This window comes from Callorhinchus milii, unplaced genomic scaffold (assembly GCF_018977255.1).
Source record: "Callorhinchus milii isolate IMCB2004 unplaced genomic scaffold, IMCB_Cmil_1.0 Scaffold47, whole genome shotgun sequence".
Classification (NCBI taxonomy): Eukaryota; Metazoa; Chordata; class Chondrichthyes; order Chimaeriformes; family Callorhinchidae; genus Callorhinchus; species Callorhinchus milii.
In genome coordinates, this window is record NW_024704788.1 from 477,674 (window position 1) to 494,604 (window position 16,931).

Here is a 16,931-nt window from a genome sequence, read left to right on the forward strand (position 1 = left end):
ACACACACATTGCCCGGAGTAAAGTGGGCACTGTCCTCAGCCTCACACAATAACAGGTACACACACACTCACATAACCCAAAGGCTGACCCAGGCTGCCTGTTCAGCTGGACGTTGATTACATTATGAGGCACTATATTGAATGCAAGGATTTTTATTATTAAAAATTGTGTTTTATTTCAGACTATCAGCTCTCCTGCAATGGCAATAACAGCAGTGTTTCCATCTCTCGCTGTCTTCTGTTCACTGCTGGTTTCCCAGCAAATGTCTTGCACCTCAATGACCCGGAGTGTACCGGACACCTATCCCATGGGAGGCTACAATTCAACTTCGAAAGTAACACTAGAGCGTGTGGCAACAGACTCCAAGTAATAATAATAATAATTATAATTATGATGACATATTCAGCATTTCGGATCAATTTTTTCTCTTTAACATCTGATTTTCACAATATTGGGCAGTAATAGATTGTTCGTGTGCTGATATTATGCGAACCCCTGATTTGACCTTCATTACTCCGTTGGTCGACCAGTTGTAGCTGTGGGTCAAATTCATCATTATTATCTGTGAATATTATTCATTATTATTGATCATTCATATCTGGGTTATTTATTATTGTGGAATATCACAGCACAGTGGTTTGCACACTCGCCTCACAAACTAGGTTCGATTCCTGCAAGGGGGAAAACCTCAGGCAAATTCTCTTACTCCACATGCCTCTGTTTACCCAGCAGTAAGTTGGAACCCGCTTCTTAGTCGATTGGCGGATCGCTTTTCCGGGTCTAATAATCCCTTCAAAAATATATATTAATTTGGTCACTCGATCCATGATTGTCTGTCATATACTGCCGTGCACAATGGCTGCCAACAAAATACAGTCAATGCACTTTACAGTATATTCTTTGAAGCACTTTGAGAAGTCCCAACCACCTCATAAGGCAGTAGATCAAATATAATACAACACAAAATTACATTTATGTAGCTCCTCAGGAGGACCATTTCAAGGATTACTGTTACTATTAATCATCATATCTAGCTATTTATCCGGCTCGACCTGTTAATCACCGGGGCCTCAGCGTCTAGGATGTCACCATAACTGACAAGGCCATCTTTGTCCACCATTTCATCTCCCTCAACTCCCATACCCCACTCCCCACGTTCTCCAAACGTACCACCATCTTCTACTGCCTGTGGAAGAAGATCTCCCCGCAATCCCTCTCCACTGCACTGGAGTCCTCTGAACCCTTCTCCCTCTGGCCCACCTCCCGCACCAACCCAGCCTCTGCGTTTACTCTCTCCCACAGCACCCTCTCCATCACACTCGATGCCCTTGCCCTCTCCCCCTCCCATCTCCTGAACTGCCTCCTATTCCCGATCCCTGGTTCACCACCCACCTCCTCTCACTCAATGGCTAGTCGTGGGCTGCCGAACATACTTGGTTCAAATCCGGCCTAATGGTCCACTGGCACATCTGGCTGGACCACTTCAAAACCACCGCTCTTGCCTTGGCCAAATCGTCCTTCTACTCCAGGTTAATCCTGGAGGCGAAGGGCAATCACAGGCTCCTGTTCTCCACCAACAACCAGCTACTCTGTCTTCCCTATCATGCCTCACAGATTCTTTTGTCCGACTCTCACTGCAAGGAAATGCTGGACTTCCTCGAGTGAAAATCGAGGAAATCCGTTCAACTGCCACTGCCCTCCCAACATCCACCCTATCTGACTCTGACCACACTCTGACCACTACCCATCCCTCGTTCCACACCTTTGAACCTGTCACCCCCTCCTCTATCATCACCACCAAATCCTCCATGAAGCTCACCATCTGCTCCCTGGACTCCATTCCTACACCTCTCCTTAAATCCCAGATCTACCTCCTTGCCCCACTACTCGTCTACATCATCAACCTCTCCCTGTCATCTGGAACTATTCCTAACCCCCCCTCAAAACAGCCACTATCACTTCCATCTTCAAGAAACCTTTCCTTGACCCATCACAGCTATCCAGCTGCTGATCTCCCACCTCCCTTTTCTGTCTAAGATCCTTGAGAGACCCGTTGCCTCCCAGGCTAGCTCTTTCCTCTCCTCCCACATTCCCTCCAATCTGGTATCTGTGCTGCCCTCTGGTCAAGGTCACAAAGGACATCCTGACCATGTGTGCCCAGGGCTCCCTCTTCTTCACCGTCCTCCTCGACCTCTCTGCCGCCTTTGACACCGTGGACCACTCAATCCTCCTCCACCGCCTCTCCTCCCACCTCAACCTTCAAGCTTCTGTCCTTGACTTGTTCAGATCCTACCTTTCACACCGCCTCCACTTCGTCTCTGCAAACAGCTTCTCCTCCAGCCCCCCTACCATCTTGTGCAGTGTTCTTCGGGGCTCTGTCCTCAGTCTACTCTTCTTCACCCACTACATGCTCCCTCTTGGTGACATCATCCACAGACATGTGGTTAAATTTCCACATGTAATTGGATGACACCCAACTTTATCTCTCTGCCTCCATCCACAACTCCAGGACTACTGGCGTCCTGACCGACTGCCTGCCCCACATCAAGTTATGGATGAGGGACAACTTTCTCCAACTGAACGTCAGCAAGACCAAGACACTCCTGATTGGCTCGCATCAGCCTCCACGGCTGCACATTCAACCTCACTGAGCCGGTCAGGAACCTGGGTGTCTTGTTTGACCCTGAACTGTCCTTTCTCCCCCACATCCGCGCCATGACTGGCACTGCCTGCCATCACCTCCGCAACATTGCCAGACTCCGCCACTGCCTCACCCCTCAGGCTGCCAAAACCCTCACCCCCGCATTCGTCACATCAAGGCTCGATTATGGAAACTCCCTCTTCATCGGCCTTTCCAACTGTTCACTTCACAGGCTGCAGATCATCCAAAACTCTACAGCTCGTGTACTCTCGCACCCCAGGGTCCATGACCCCATCACTCCCACCCTCGCCCAACTCCACTGGCTCCCCATCCCTCAGAGGATCGAATTCAAGATGCTCGTCCTCACTTTCAAGGCCATCAGTGGCCTCGCCCCCTCCTACCTCTCTGACCTGCTGACTCCCTACCAAACTCCATTCAGCAGGCTCCGGGCTGCTCCATGTCTCCCATTTGACCCACCCTACCATTGGTGACCGAGCTTTCAGCCCCTCTGCCCCCACACTCTGGAACTCCATCCCACAGTTCCTTCACCTCATTTGCTCCCTTGCCTCCTTCAAGGCCGGTCTCCAGACCCTCCTCTTCGATCGTGCCTTCAGTCACCAACCCACCTCTGTGCTTTCCCTTACCTGTACCCCATCCTTTCCCTCAGGCTCGGGTCCTTACCCCTGATTGTCCAGCATCTTGTGACATCCTTCTGACGTGAAAGGCGCTCTATAAATGTAATGTTGTTGTTGTTGTATTGTTGCCTCTTCTTATATATGCATGTCCACATGCTGACAAGCTGCTGATAAATGTTTGACTTTCAGGTGAACAGCACACACTTCACTTACTCAAACACTATCCAGGGCACAGTCAATGAGAACATTGGGGGAGTCATCACCCGGGAACGCAAGATCTCCTTGCACCTTGCCTGCGAATATCCTCTCTCCATCAACCTGTCCAGCCCGAACATCACCCATGTGGAGAGGTAGGAAGCGATCAAGTTGTGTGATGGACGATGCCCAGTTTTTTTTGGGTCAGCCGGGTATCTGACTCATGCAGAAACCCATCACTGTGCTTAAGAGTACCCGAACCAAACCGGGAATTCCATGCATCCCACCTGCACATGGAAATCCCATAGATAGAGTGTTGGAATGCAGTGCCTTCTCTCTCCCTGTAGGAACGCATCCTGCTTACCTAATTCTGGAAAGTATTAGGCACGGGTTGGCAAGAGCCAAGGTATGGGGAGTCCAAAGTGTGCGTTGGGATAACTGCTGGAGTCCAACCAGCTAAAACCGCATAGACTGCCATTGAGAGCACTATTCTTGCAAACTTTCCTGCTGTTTGTCCAGGTGGGACCACCCTATCCGTTAGTCATGGCTTTGGCTTGTGGGTTAACAGGAGCTGAATGGGAGGAATCACTGACCCCGGTGAATTGGTCTGACCTTCCAGATCCTGCCGGTTAGCCAGCCTGGGCTGTGCTGTCATCAGCAACAACCTGGAATATTGCAGACACCATATTAAATAAGACTACACAGAGGACTGACCTGATTCTTACATTCCATTGCCAGAGGTGATGGCGTGAGCTGCATGTGTAGAACTAACTGTGAACGACTGAAGTTAATGGGAGCGCTCCCACATCCCCCCCCTCCCCCACCCTTTTCTCTCTCTCTCTCTCTCCAGCACAGTGACGGGGACTTTACCATCAGGACAAGGTACCTATGAGGGCCGGATGATACTGTACGAGGACTCGAGGTACAGCCAGCAATTCTCAAAGAGTCCCATCGTCCTGACCTTGAACGAAAGGGTGTACGTGGGAATTGCGATCTCTGGGGTGGACAGTGATCGCTTTGTACTGACCATGTCAAATTGCTGGGCTACACCCACCACTGACCCATTCAACCCAATCAAGTGGAACCTCATTACCAACCGGTGAGTGGAATCATGTAGTGTAGTGTTTAGAGCACCCAAGTGAGAGGATGCGAGTTCAACTCCACACATGCCTCTGCTCACCTTGCAGTAAGTAGGAACCCGGTTGTTTGTCAATTGGCAAGTTACTTTCCGGGAGTGATAATCCCTTCAAAAAATGATTTGGTCACTCTGCACGCAATTGGGGTGAAAGGGGTTAAGGGATATGGGGATAAGGCAGCGTCAGGTTATTAGCTGGAGTTAGATGAGAAGATCAGCCATGATTGAATGGCGGGGCAGAGGCTCGAAGGGCCGAATGGCCTCCTCCTGCTCCTACTTGTTGTGTTATTGGCTGCCGCATTTCGTCCAAAAAATTTACAGTCAATTCACTCTACAGTATATTCTGTGAAGTGCTTTGAGACAGACGTCTTGAAGGTGCGCTGAGGCACTATATGAAGTATTGTTATAATTTTGTTATTTTTCCTCTTGTCACTGACCAGTTAGTTAACGCCGAGCTCAGTCTGTGTTCGGGTGACTAAGCTTATGTTCCTCGTTCTTTCGTGTACCAGGTGTGTGAATTCCGTTGACGGCACGGTGAACATGGATGAGGATGGCGTGTCTACTGTCGGCCGCTTTTCCTTTAACGTCTTCAAGTTCATCGAAGATTCTGCAACGATTTACCTGCACTGTCAGGTTCAGCTGTGCGACATCTTGACTTCCCAGTGCTCTGTGGTGAGTGTCTGGGGAGTCATTCTGCACGGCTGAGCATGCAAGCTCCAACAAAATGTATTTCAGCCCAGGACAGTCTGTGTCACTCCGGCTCAGAGTGTGTGTCAGTATGTGTCAGCCCGGCTCAGTATGTGTCAGCTCGGCTCAGTGTGTGTGTCAGCCTGGCAATTGTGTGTGTCAGCCCGGCTCAGTGTGTATCAGCTCGGCTCAGTGTGTGTGTCAGCCCGGCTCAGTGTGTGTCAGCCCGGCTCAGTGTGGTGAATGTATGGAACTCACTACCCGAAAGGGCTGTTGACGCTCAATCCTTGAACATAATCAAGACTGAGATAGACAGATGTCTTATTGCAAAAGGGATTAAGGGATATGGGGATAAGGCAGCATCATATTATTAGCTGTAGTTAGATTAGAAGGTCAGCCATGATTGAATGACAGGGCAGAGGCTCGAAGGGCCGAATGGCCTCCTCCTGCTCCTACATGTTATGTTATGATATGTTGTGTTATGTTATTATATTAACTGCTATGCTGCGGGATTCCAGCACTACACTTCAGTTCTTTGTGGCGAACAATCAATCGTTGATAATGCCATTTTTCCACCCTCCCCCACCCCCACCCAGGACTGCACTGAGAAAAGCGTCCGTAGCGCAAAGAATTTGGATTCTGCCTTGTTACTGACCTCCACGCAGATCTTAAAACAGTCAACAGGAAACACAGGTACATATACGTGACGGGATGTGTGACTAAGATGAGAAGGTTCCTCCAACAGCACATTGTTAACTGAAATTGGGTCAAACATTTAATATATTTTCATTATCAATAAATCCCTTGAAATTCAAGTATATATAATTTAAGATTTCGAACACCGAGATAATCCAGCTCACAGGTACAAGCACAGGTGCCACTTCAACAAACAATTTTATTAAAGAGACCTTTATATACCCCGGTGCATGGACAGAAAAGGGATATTTACCGATCCGGTAAAATTGTCATTATATCTTAATCCCTTTAAGGGGCTGTGTTCATTTTAAGCAAGTTATTGACTATTACTTATACACTGTGATGAAGGGTTCATGATGTTCGAGACCATCCGTTCAGGCTCAAAGATACTGTTCCTTTCATTTTTTACTCCTCACCTAACAAACACTATCTCATTTGAACAGTCTCCAACCGTTTTCCCAGACAAATCAAGAAGATTGGATTTCTGTTTGGTCAGCCGGATGTCTGTCATTTGCGGAAACCTATTTTCGTGCTTAAGTGTATGCAAACCAAGCCGAGAATCTCATGCAAATGAAAACCCCAGAGGGAGATTATTGGAGAGGCGACATGATTGCTGTCTTTAAGATTCTTGAAGGGCTAAAAATATATATCATGACATATGCTTCATATGTTTCAACTTGTCCAGAATAGTAAAACCAGAGGACAAGGCCTGCGATTGAACAACAACAACAAGATTCCATTTATAGGGCGCCTTTCACGTCGGGAGGACATCCCAAAGCGCTGGACAGTTGGGTCAGGACCCGAGCATTGGGGGGAAATGTTCAGGATGAGGGAAAGCAAGGGAGGGAGCGAGGAGGGGGTGAAATGGTTAGGGTGAGGGGAGGGAAGGGAGGGAGTGAGGAGGGGGTAGAGAGTTGAGAGGGAAGCTGAAGGCACGGTCAAAGAGAAAGGTCTTGAGACTGGCCTTGAAGGAGGAAAGGGAGGAAGCGGCGAAGGCACTGGGGGATAGAGTTCCAGAGCCTCGGGGCTGAGAGGCTGAAGACCCGGCCACCGATGGTAGGGCGGTTGGGGCGGGGGATGTGAAGCAGACCGGAGCCGGAGGAACGGAGGGTACGGGAGGGAGATAGGGGGATAGTAGGTCGGAGAGGTAGGAGCGAGCAAGGCCATGAATGGCCTTGTAGGCGAGGACAAGGAAGAGGGGTAAATTCAGGACAGATCTACACAAATATTATTTCAGTGAGCAAATAGTCAACCTGTGGAATCAGCTCCTTATGGAGATGGTTGAAGCAGGAAACACAGATTGGAGAGTTTTCTTTTTAGGAAATAATATTATTGGAGTTTCGGGGTGTTAGGCCTTTGGCTTCCAAAGTTAACAGGAGCTGAGCAGGAGGATTCCCTAACCCCGGGTGACATGTCTGCTCTTCCAAATCCTGCCGATGAACCAGGCTGGGTTGTGCTGTCACCAGCCGTGCCCTGGAACATTATGGACCTGCTTGGCTCAGGAACCGGACTAGAGACCATCACAGTGGGTTGACTGGATTGCTAATTTCCATTGCCAGGCATGTCACTTTGAAGCCAATTGGGAAATGGGAGCAGACAGAGGAGTGGGGTACAAGTAGGTCAGAGAGGTAGGGAGGGGCCATTGTGGAGGGATTTGTATGTGAAGTTGAGGATATTGAAGTCGATAAGTCCTGCTACATGTCTCCCATCCCCTCCCTCTGTGCTCCCATGTTTACATCTACCTGAAGATCAGCCTCTTCAAACACAACTGCGGACACCACCCCCTTTCTCCCTTGCTCAGAGTCCAAACAAAAACAACGTTAAAGAACATTTTTATAGCGTCATTCATGTCAGGAGGAGGTCCTGAACTGTCAGCATTGGCATGCGAGCTGCAGATCCGTGACGCTTGCGCGCTGTGTAACTCTGTATTCTGTAGAACAGTGACTATTTTATGCTGTGTATCTCTGTGCTCTCTGGAAACCCGGCGAACTCACATCCTGTTCTTTTGTTTTGTCCACAGACCTGTCGGTGGGCAGCGGTTGTGGGCATCTCTCTGTCCTGTCCACGCTCTGGGCTGTGCTCACTCTCTGCGTTGCCATGTTCATGATGTGAAGAGCCATGTTTTAAAACTTGTGGTCTCTTTCACTGGGTGAAGGGAATGGGAAGGGTTTGGTAACTATATATAAATCAACTCTTTATCGTATTTCGGTGATATGTTTTCCTATGATAAGATCTCCATCCGGTTTTGTCGATCAGCCGCAGACAAAACAATAAATTATATTTGTACAGCACGTTTCAAACATCAGGAGCACAGGAGATCATTCCAAGGTTCTGGATGGTCAGGGGAGTGGACCTGAGCAGGAGGTTGGGATCAGAGTGATGGAGGGCAGGGCGGTAGAGGATGAGAAGAAGAGGGTCTTGGGAATGAGGCAAAGGAGGGTTGATGTGAATGGACAGTGGGATGGAGTTCCAGAGAGTGAGGCAGAGAGGTTGAAGGCCAACGGTGCAGCGGGCAGGGTGGAGCAGGCCTTCAGCGGAGGGAGAGGACAAGTCTCTCTGGAGCTAAAGCCAGAGCAAGAGGGAGTCCCACACAGGTCTAACCTCTCCTCTCTGGTGTGAAGTAACTTCTCTCTCCCCCAAGAGAGCGTTCACTTAACCTGAGAGTGGTTCGGCCCATGCTGGCGAGAACAGAGGCTTGGGCGGACCACAGGGTATGTGTTTTTGGGGGGAGGCAAATTCTGGAGGTTAACCAACTGAAAAAAATATTTGGTCCTCTCCCCACCGTTGGTAAGGTTCCCGCTGCTTGTCAATCAGGGCTTTGGCTCAGGAGCCGAGTGAGCGGTCTGCTCGCCTCTCAATCCTGCTGACCAGGACAGACCATATCTGGGAGAAATGCAGCCTCGCCTGGGCTCAGGGCAATCGAGAGAGTGAAAGAGAGACATAGTGAGAGAGAGACAGAAAGGCATAGAGAGACAGAGAGAGAGAGAGAGAGAGAGAGAGAGAGAGAGACGTGGAAAGGTGGAGATAGAGCGAGACAGACAGAGAGAAAGATAGAGAGAAAGAGACAGATTCGGTGTGTGTGTGTGTGTGTGTGTATGTATATGGGGTGGGGGCGCTGGTGTCTGTTCTGATCTGTAGACAGTCGTGTACAAATTATAATCTGTGAATCTATTAAAAAAAATCTTATTTCCTGTGGTAAATTTTTAACTCAATAACTTCGGTGCAGCAGCAACAACGGCTCACATTTATATAGTGCCCCTCATGCAGGCTTGGGGGGGTGGGGTGGGAGGAGAGGGAAGTGACCGTGGGCACGATTTGAAAACGGCGAAGGAAGCAGCAAGGCGGAGGGGTCGAGGAAGAGTGTTCCAGAGTTTGGGGCGCAATGGCCAAAAGTATGGCCACCAATGGTGGAAAGGAGGGCATGGGGGAACCTGTACAAGGTTGGAGCCAGTCGAGTGAAGGCAGCGTATTTTGGGTTTGGGGTGGGGGGGAAGGGGTGGTGTGTTAAGCAGGTCGGAGTGGCGAGGAGATGCTAGGGATGAAGGGATTTGGAAACGAGTGTGTGGATCTTGAAGTTGACCCATTCGGTGATGGGGAACCAGTGCAGCTTGGCCAGAGTGGGTGTAAGGGGGGTGTAGAGTTTAGTGCGGGAGAGTATGCGGGTGGCAGAGTTTTTGGGATCATTTGGATACTGTGCACTGTGGAGTTCGGGGGACCGGCAAAGAGAGAGTTTAAGATTGCGTTTCCTCTTGAAGCACAACACAGGCAGACACGCCGACACAACAACAACACGATTCCATTTATGGAACGCCTTTCACATCGGGATGACGTCCCAAAGCGCTGAACAGTTGAGTCAGGGACGGAGCAGGGGGGAAATGGTCAGGGTGAGGGGAGGGAAGGGAGGGAGGGAGGAGGAGGTAGAGAGTCGAGAGGGGAGCTGAAGGCACGGTCAAAGAGAAAGGTCTTGAGACCGACCTTGAAGGAGGAAAGGGAGGAAGCGGCGAAGGCACTGGGGATGGAGTTCGAGAGCCTCGGGGCTGAGAGGCTGAAGGCCCGGCCACCGATCGTAGGGCGGTTGGGGCGGGGGATATGGAGCAGACCGGAGCCAGAGGAACGGAGGGTACGGGCAGGTAGATAGGGGGATGGTAGGTCGGAGAGGTAGGAGGGAGCGCGGCCATGAATGGCCTTGTAGGTGAGGATGAGGATCTTGAACTCGACCCTCTGGGGTATGGGGAACCAGTGGAGGCGAGCGAGGGTGGGAGTGATGTGGTCGCGGTGTCTGGTGCGGGACAGTACACGAGCTGCAGAGTTCTGAATGACCTGCAGTGTGGAGGGAGGGCCGGGAAGGCCGGCGAGGAGAGAGTTCCCATAGTCCGGCCTTGAGGTGATAAGGGCGTGGACCAGTGTTTCAGCCGCGTGAGGGGTGAGGTAGTGCCGTAGTCTGGCGATATTCCGGAGGTGATGGAAGGCGGTGCCAGTTGTGGCGTGGACGTGAAGGTGAAAGGACAGCTCAGGGTCGAACAGAACCCCGAGGTTCCTGACTGGCTTTGAGAGGTGGAGAGTGCGGCCTTGGATGCTGATGCTGTCAGCGCCTGAGGTGCGGAGGCGCTGACATGAGCCAATCAGGAGGGCCTCAGTTTCACGCACGTTGAGCTGAAGAAAGTTGTCTCTCGTCCAGGACTCGATGTCGGACAGGCAGCTGTCAGGACATCGGTGAAGGACAACATGAATTCATTAACTCGTGATAAGGCACTGTATCAAATGCAGCGATTATTATCACTGTCATCAGCGAAGTTGGCTGCCGCGTTTCACCCACAAAACAAACAGTCACTACACTTGACAGTTTGTCATGTGAAGCGCTTTGAGACGCCTTGAAGAAGGGATAAGGCGATATATCAACTGCAAGGATTATTATCACAGAACACACTGTAAAGTGAATTGACTGTAGATTTGTGGGCGAAAGCGACAACCAATTGCGCACAGCAATGTCCCACAAACAGTCGTAGGTTGAAAATGACCAATTTATTATTGTTTTGGTTTTGGAGGGATTATTATTAGGCTGTGTGTGGAGTTAGGAAACTTGCCTAAGGTTTCGCCCTGACCTGCCGGGAATTGAACTCAGATCTCTCGCTTGCAAAGTGGGTGCTCTAACCACTGAGCTACAGGACTCCACAAATATAAATAATGTGATATTTATGCAACAACTTGCATTTGTATAACAACTTGCATTTGTATACAACTTGCAACTCATATAACAGAGAAGGGGGCTAATCGGTCCATTGTATCTGTGGCGTCTCTTTGAAAAGTGCTATCCAAATGAACCCCACTCCCACAATCTCTCCCCATAGCTCTGCAACTACTCCGGATTTAACATTTAACAATGAATAAACACTGGGTGTACATCTTAAGAAAAACTGCCATACATGTGTGATGATTTTGTTTATGTCTTAGCTCATCAAGAATATGAGATGCACGGAATAAAAATATGCCCATGACACTCCCCTTTGCAAGAGCTTTCCAATCAGGTATAAACTTTGTCTTATTGAGTACTTTGCGGACGGACAGATACACAGACAGATACACAGACATTACCTCTTGATTAGAATAACTAGATTGAGTTTCTCTCAGTGAACGATTCACACCCTGCGACCAAACCGTGGTTCTACTTCCAATAATCATCGTTGCATTTCATATAACGCCTTATCACCCGTCGAGACGTCTCAAATCGCTTAAAAGGATAGACTGTAAAGTGCAGTGACTCTATGTTTTGTTGGAGGACTGCGGCAGCATATTGACACAGAATTGTATCCCACAAGCAGTCGTGCATTGAGTGACCATATTATTTATATGTTTGTATATTTAATATTTATATATTTATATATTCTTTTATTCATGTATTGATTATTTTATTGATTTATGTATTTGAATCACAATCATAGAATTAAATAACAGAGAAGGGGGATAATCGGCCCATTGTATCTGTGGCGTCTCTTTGAAAAGTGCTATCCAAATGAACCCCACTCCCACGATCTCTCCCCATAGCTCTGCAACTACTCCGGATTCACCGCTCTTACCACAACTTGTCCCACTCCGCTGCTCTGACCCTAACTGATCCTACTCCCACGCTTCTATCCAAACTAGACCGCTCCCCTTCTCTTATCGCAATTATTCACACACCCCCATTCATACACAACTTTTCACATTTCCCCCTTCTTATGCATAACATGCCCGTTCTCCGCTCTCACTCCAAATAGTCCAACACCATTGCAATTTCTCCAACTACTCCCACTGCCCACTTACTGACTGCCAACTTGTCCCACTCCCCTGCTTTCACCTCAAAAGTCCCACTCCCCTGCTCTTATCGCAACTTGCCCCACTACCCTACTCTTTCCCCAACTTGCCCCACCACCCTAGCTCCCAATAATTCAAATCCCCCCCTACCGAACGTAGCCCCACGCTTCCGCTCTGACACCAATTAACCCAATTCTCCCATTCTTACCCCAACAAGCCCCACTCCACCTGCTATTACCCCAACTAGCCCAACTCTCCCGCTCTTACCCAATAGCCAAGTCGTGGTTTGGTTGATTATTGTAATTTATTTCTTTTTTGGAAAGGATTATTATACCCGGAAAAGCGAGCCGCCAATCGCCTACCAAGATGTTCCTACTAACTGCTAGGTAAACAGACATGTGTGTTTGTGTGTGTGTGTGTGTGTGTGTTTGTGTATGTGAAGTAAGGAAACTTGTGCAAGGATTTTCTCCGACCCACCAAGGAAGCGAACCCAAGTTCTATGGCTTGCGAGGCGTGTGTTCTCACCACTGAGCTACAGGACTGCAAAATTCAAATGTTCAAAATTGAAATCTGAGCTTGGTTTGGAAACCGTTAAACGCAGTGTTGGGTTTATGCTGTATCACCAATAAATAAATAAACCAATAATCAAAAAATAAATAAAAGTTGACGTGACTTGGAGGAGACTTTCTCAGAATGGCAACTATTGTTTTATTGTGCAATTTCTCAGAAACGTTTACTAAATGGGATAACCAGTTTACATTCTCACATTGTGCCAAATAACAACAACAACAAAATTACATTTGTAAAGCGCCTTTCACGTTGGTAGCACTTCCCAACCCACTGGACAGACAGAGTTACGTACTCGAGTTGAGTGTCGGGGTGGGGGAGGGTGGAGGGCAAGGGGGCAAGAAGGGAGTTCGAAAACACGGTGGAAGAGGAGGGCCTTGAGGAGGTTCCTGAAGATGGCGAGGGAGGGGCGAGACAGAGGGGCTGTGGGATGGATTTCCAGAAGATGGGTGCAGTGCGGCGGAAGTCCCGCCCGCCGATAGTAGGGCGAGCAAGGCGGGTCATCGTACCTGTACCAGCTCTTTGACAGAGAAACCAACCAATTCCACTCCCCCCCACCTTAGACCAACTAGTCCCACTCCTCCGCTCTTTCCCCAACTTGTCCCACTGCCCCCACGCTTAGATCAGCTAGCCCCGTTCCCCCCTCCTACCCCATCCCATCCCGCTCACCCACACATCCACACTCAGAACAACTAGTCCCACTCATCCACCCTCACCACTAATGGTCCCAATCCCCCGCTCTTACCCCATACTCCGGCATTTGACCATTACAAGTCCCTGTCGTTTTTTCAAAGCTCCTATCAAATCTGCTTCCACGAGCATAGCCTTCGAGACGTATCAATACACTTCACTGAATATACATTAAAGCGAATTTTGTGCCTGAATCGCAGCAGCCAATTGCAAACAGAACTGCTTGGGAACCAGAAGTGAGTTTGGGGAGTAAGGAAATTTGCCTAAGGTTTCACCCTGACCACGACTCGAACCCAGGTCCACCCGCTCCTCTAACCATTGAGCTACAGTACTCCACATTCTGTGCTACAAAATATAATAATAATCTTGCATTCAATATAGCGCGTTATCACGTCATTCATTCCGTAAAACTAATCAACTGTATATTTCTGGGCGAAACAGGGCAGCCAATTGGACACAGCAGTGTCTCAGAAGCAGTCGTGGATACATTGACCATAGTATTATTGGTCAACTAAAGCACGTGACTGCTTCATTTGAGGAATTGCGCAATGTGGCCTCGCTACATCCTATTTAAACCCGGGTAGAGAGCAGCAAGCACCAAACACTCGCTGCCACTTCACTCCAGCCAACTCTTTGTCAGACTCCGCTCGAGACAAACAGACAAGATGAGCAGTATCACCCTCTACGAGCAACCCTTCTTCAAGGGAAACTCGAAGACTTTCAATGAGAATGTCCGAGACTTGGCGATTTACAGTTTCTTAAAGATGGTTCGCTCCCTGAAGGTTGAGGGCAAGCCCTGGATTGCGTACGGCGGTCAAGAATTCTGTGGTGATTTCAAGATCTACAAAGAGGGCGATCACACAAACCTAGGAGACTTTTCCGAGAAAATCAGCAGCTTGCAGGTGATTAAGGTCTCGCTGGAAGACCCGGAGATTGTTCTGTATGAACACATCAATTATGGCGGGAAGAAGGTATCCGTATTGGAAGTCAACAGAAATGTGAAGGGCGCTGGTTTGGAAGGCCATATCTCCTCACATAAAGTCAAGAAAGGAGCCTGGATACTGTATACTGAAACGGAGTTACATGGGAAACGTATGTTTTCCATGGAAGATCAGCCCAACTATTGCATTCTCGGATGGAATGACCAGGTGTCTTCTCTGAAGCCTCTCACCGATGAAGATTTCCATAAGCCTATTTGAAGAGGAAGAGAGGAGTCCTCTCCGGCCACGCTGCATATCCCAAACCCCCCACCATCCAAACACACCCAACACCACACCATTCTCCTCTCTCGTCTATACCCCGCGCCTGCTATGCTCAAACCTCCCGTGGGAGCGTTTCGCTGACGTCAGGGACAAGTTTGTTCCTTTTCCAACGTCTTTGCAGAAAAACAAAGCTATAAAATGTTATTGATAAAAAAAAGTGATGGAATATTATCAAATCAACTTGTTCTTGTGATATCCGGCTAATTAATGTCTGTCATGAATGCCTTTACTGCGGCAGGGAGTGGGTGGAGGGAGCTTTTGTTTGTCTCTATCATTGGAAAATCAGAGATCTGATCAATAAAGTGATGCCAATCTATTCTTTGTGTCTGTCGTGTCTTCAGAGCTTCGTATATTCTGAGAGCCGTAGAATTCTACAGCGCAGAAAGAGTCCATTCGGCCCATCGCGTCTGTGCCGGTGTTTTGAAAAGAACTATTCAACGCAATCGAACACCCCCCGCGTTCTCCCCATAGTCATGATAAACCCCCATTACGCTGATCTCTGCCATAGCCCTCCTTGTTCATCCTATCGGATCCCCTCATAATTTTGAAAGCATCTATTATGTCTGCTCTTAACCTTCTCTGCTCCGACAATCCTTCTCTTGCCTTTCCTGATAACAGAAGTCCCTCATTTTGTCGTACCAAACTTCTGCCCCTCTATCCAGGGCATTCTGAAGTTCATGATGTCTGTTTGATTTCTGCTTCCCTTGACTATATTTGTGATGTTTACTGTTTTCTTAAAGGATTTTAATTACTATTTATATACGGTAAAGAATATAACCTATTCATAATCCTTTAATAAGGTTTGTTTGATTTCATAACGAGCTCAGCATGGGTTAAATGTAGCTTTGCTGGCCGGGTTGAGATCAGCTTCTGATCACATTTCATATTTTCCTGGGGAGATATTCACTCCTCTGGGTTAATGATCAATTGGGTCCTTGAGCATAGATATAAGAATGATATAAGATTAATGGAGAATGGAAAGAAAATGCTGCAGCCACGGATACCTGTCTATCTCAAGGCTGAGAAACAAGCAGACTGAGCAAGGCTGCCCAGAAGTTGTCCGTATCTCTCTCTCTGTGCAAAGCAGCCGGTGAAGAGTGGGGGCTACTTCTGTGACCAAGGAGGTGGAGTTAGAAGCACATCAAATAAATATGTACATTTGGATAGTTGGAGTTGTGTAGAGGGTCAGCACACGTCCAAGTGGAATCGATATCGATTCTACTGTATCTATGCATATGAACAGGAGCGATGGAATATACCTCAGACGACGCTTGAAAATAGGAAGAGAGGAGGAGGGACGAAGGGAGTAAGGAAGGGAGTTCCAGATCCTCGGGGTACAATGGCTGAAAGCACGGCGGCCGAGGGTGGAGCGGAGGACTCGGGGGACGAGGAAGAGGGCAGACCTGGTGGAACGAAGAGGCGGTTAGAGAAATAGGGTGTGTGCAGAGGAGTGGAGGGATTTGAAGACAAGAGTGAAGATCTTGAAGTCGATCCTCTCTGGGAGAGGCAGCCAGTGCAGCCTGGCAAGGACTCAGGGGATCGGAGAGCGAAGTTTGGTGCAGTTAAGAATGCGGGCGGCAGAATTTTGTATGACCTGAAGTTTAAGGATGGTAGTGTAGGGGAGACCGGCGAGGAGGCCATTTGAATAGTTCAGCCGAGAAGCGACAGAGACATGAACCAGTGTTTCAGCAGCTTTTTTTGTGACGAATTGGCGATGAAGGGCGATACATCAGAGGTGAAGAGAACGGTTCTGGTGAGGGACCAAATATGGGGGAGAAAGGATAATTGGGGGTCGAACCTCGGTTGCGTACGGGTTCGGAGAGTTTTAGGGGGAGGTTGGGTAGGTGGAGGAGGTGAGAGCCGTGAGATTTTAGACGTTGACAAGAGCCAAAGAGTATGGCTTCTGTCTTGTCAACGCTCAGCTGAGGGAAACTTGCATTCATCCAGCTCCTGAGATCTGACAGGCAATACATCAGTGGACTGGAGGTCGGAAAGTGAGGTGGAAAAATAGAGTTAGGTGTCGTCCGCATACATTTCAAAGTGTAGCCCATATCTTCCCAAAGCTGCATGTTTATTAGCGTTGACATAGGCAGTTGTCTGAAGAACCAATATTTGCCTTCCGTTGCCCATT

General features: G+C 48.6%; 1 protein-coding gene across 1 annotated transcript in view; it reads left to right on the plus strand.

Moving 5' to 3' along the window:
• The window catches only part of LOC103191130 (alpha-tectorin), a 47,453-nt gene extending 38,268 nt beyond the window's left edge, over positions 1 to 9,185 (plus strand). Inside the window, exons 20-25 of the mRNA XM_042345445.1 lie at positions 183 to 367; positions 3,467 to 3,627; positions 4,323 to 4,571; positions 5,117 to 5,279; positions 5,891 to 5,987; positions 8,011 to 9,185. Of these exons, the coding sequence (XP_042201379.1) occupies positions 183 to 367; positions 3,467 to 3,627; positions 4,323 to 4,571; positions 5,117 to 5,279; positions 5,891 to 5,987; positions 8,011 to 8,102 (947 nt within the window). The 3' untranslated portion in view covers positions 8,103 to 9,185. The remainder of the gene's footprint in view (positions 1 to 182; positions 368 to 3,466; positions 3,628 to 4,322; positions 4,572 to 5,116; positions 5,280 to 5,890; positions 5,988 to 8,010) is intronic.
• Positions 9,186 to 16,931: the final 7,746 nt, after the last annotated feature.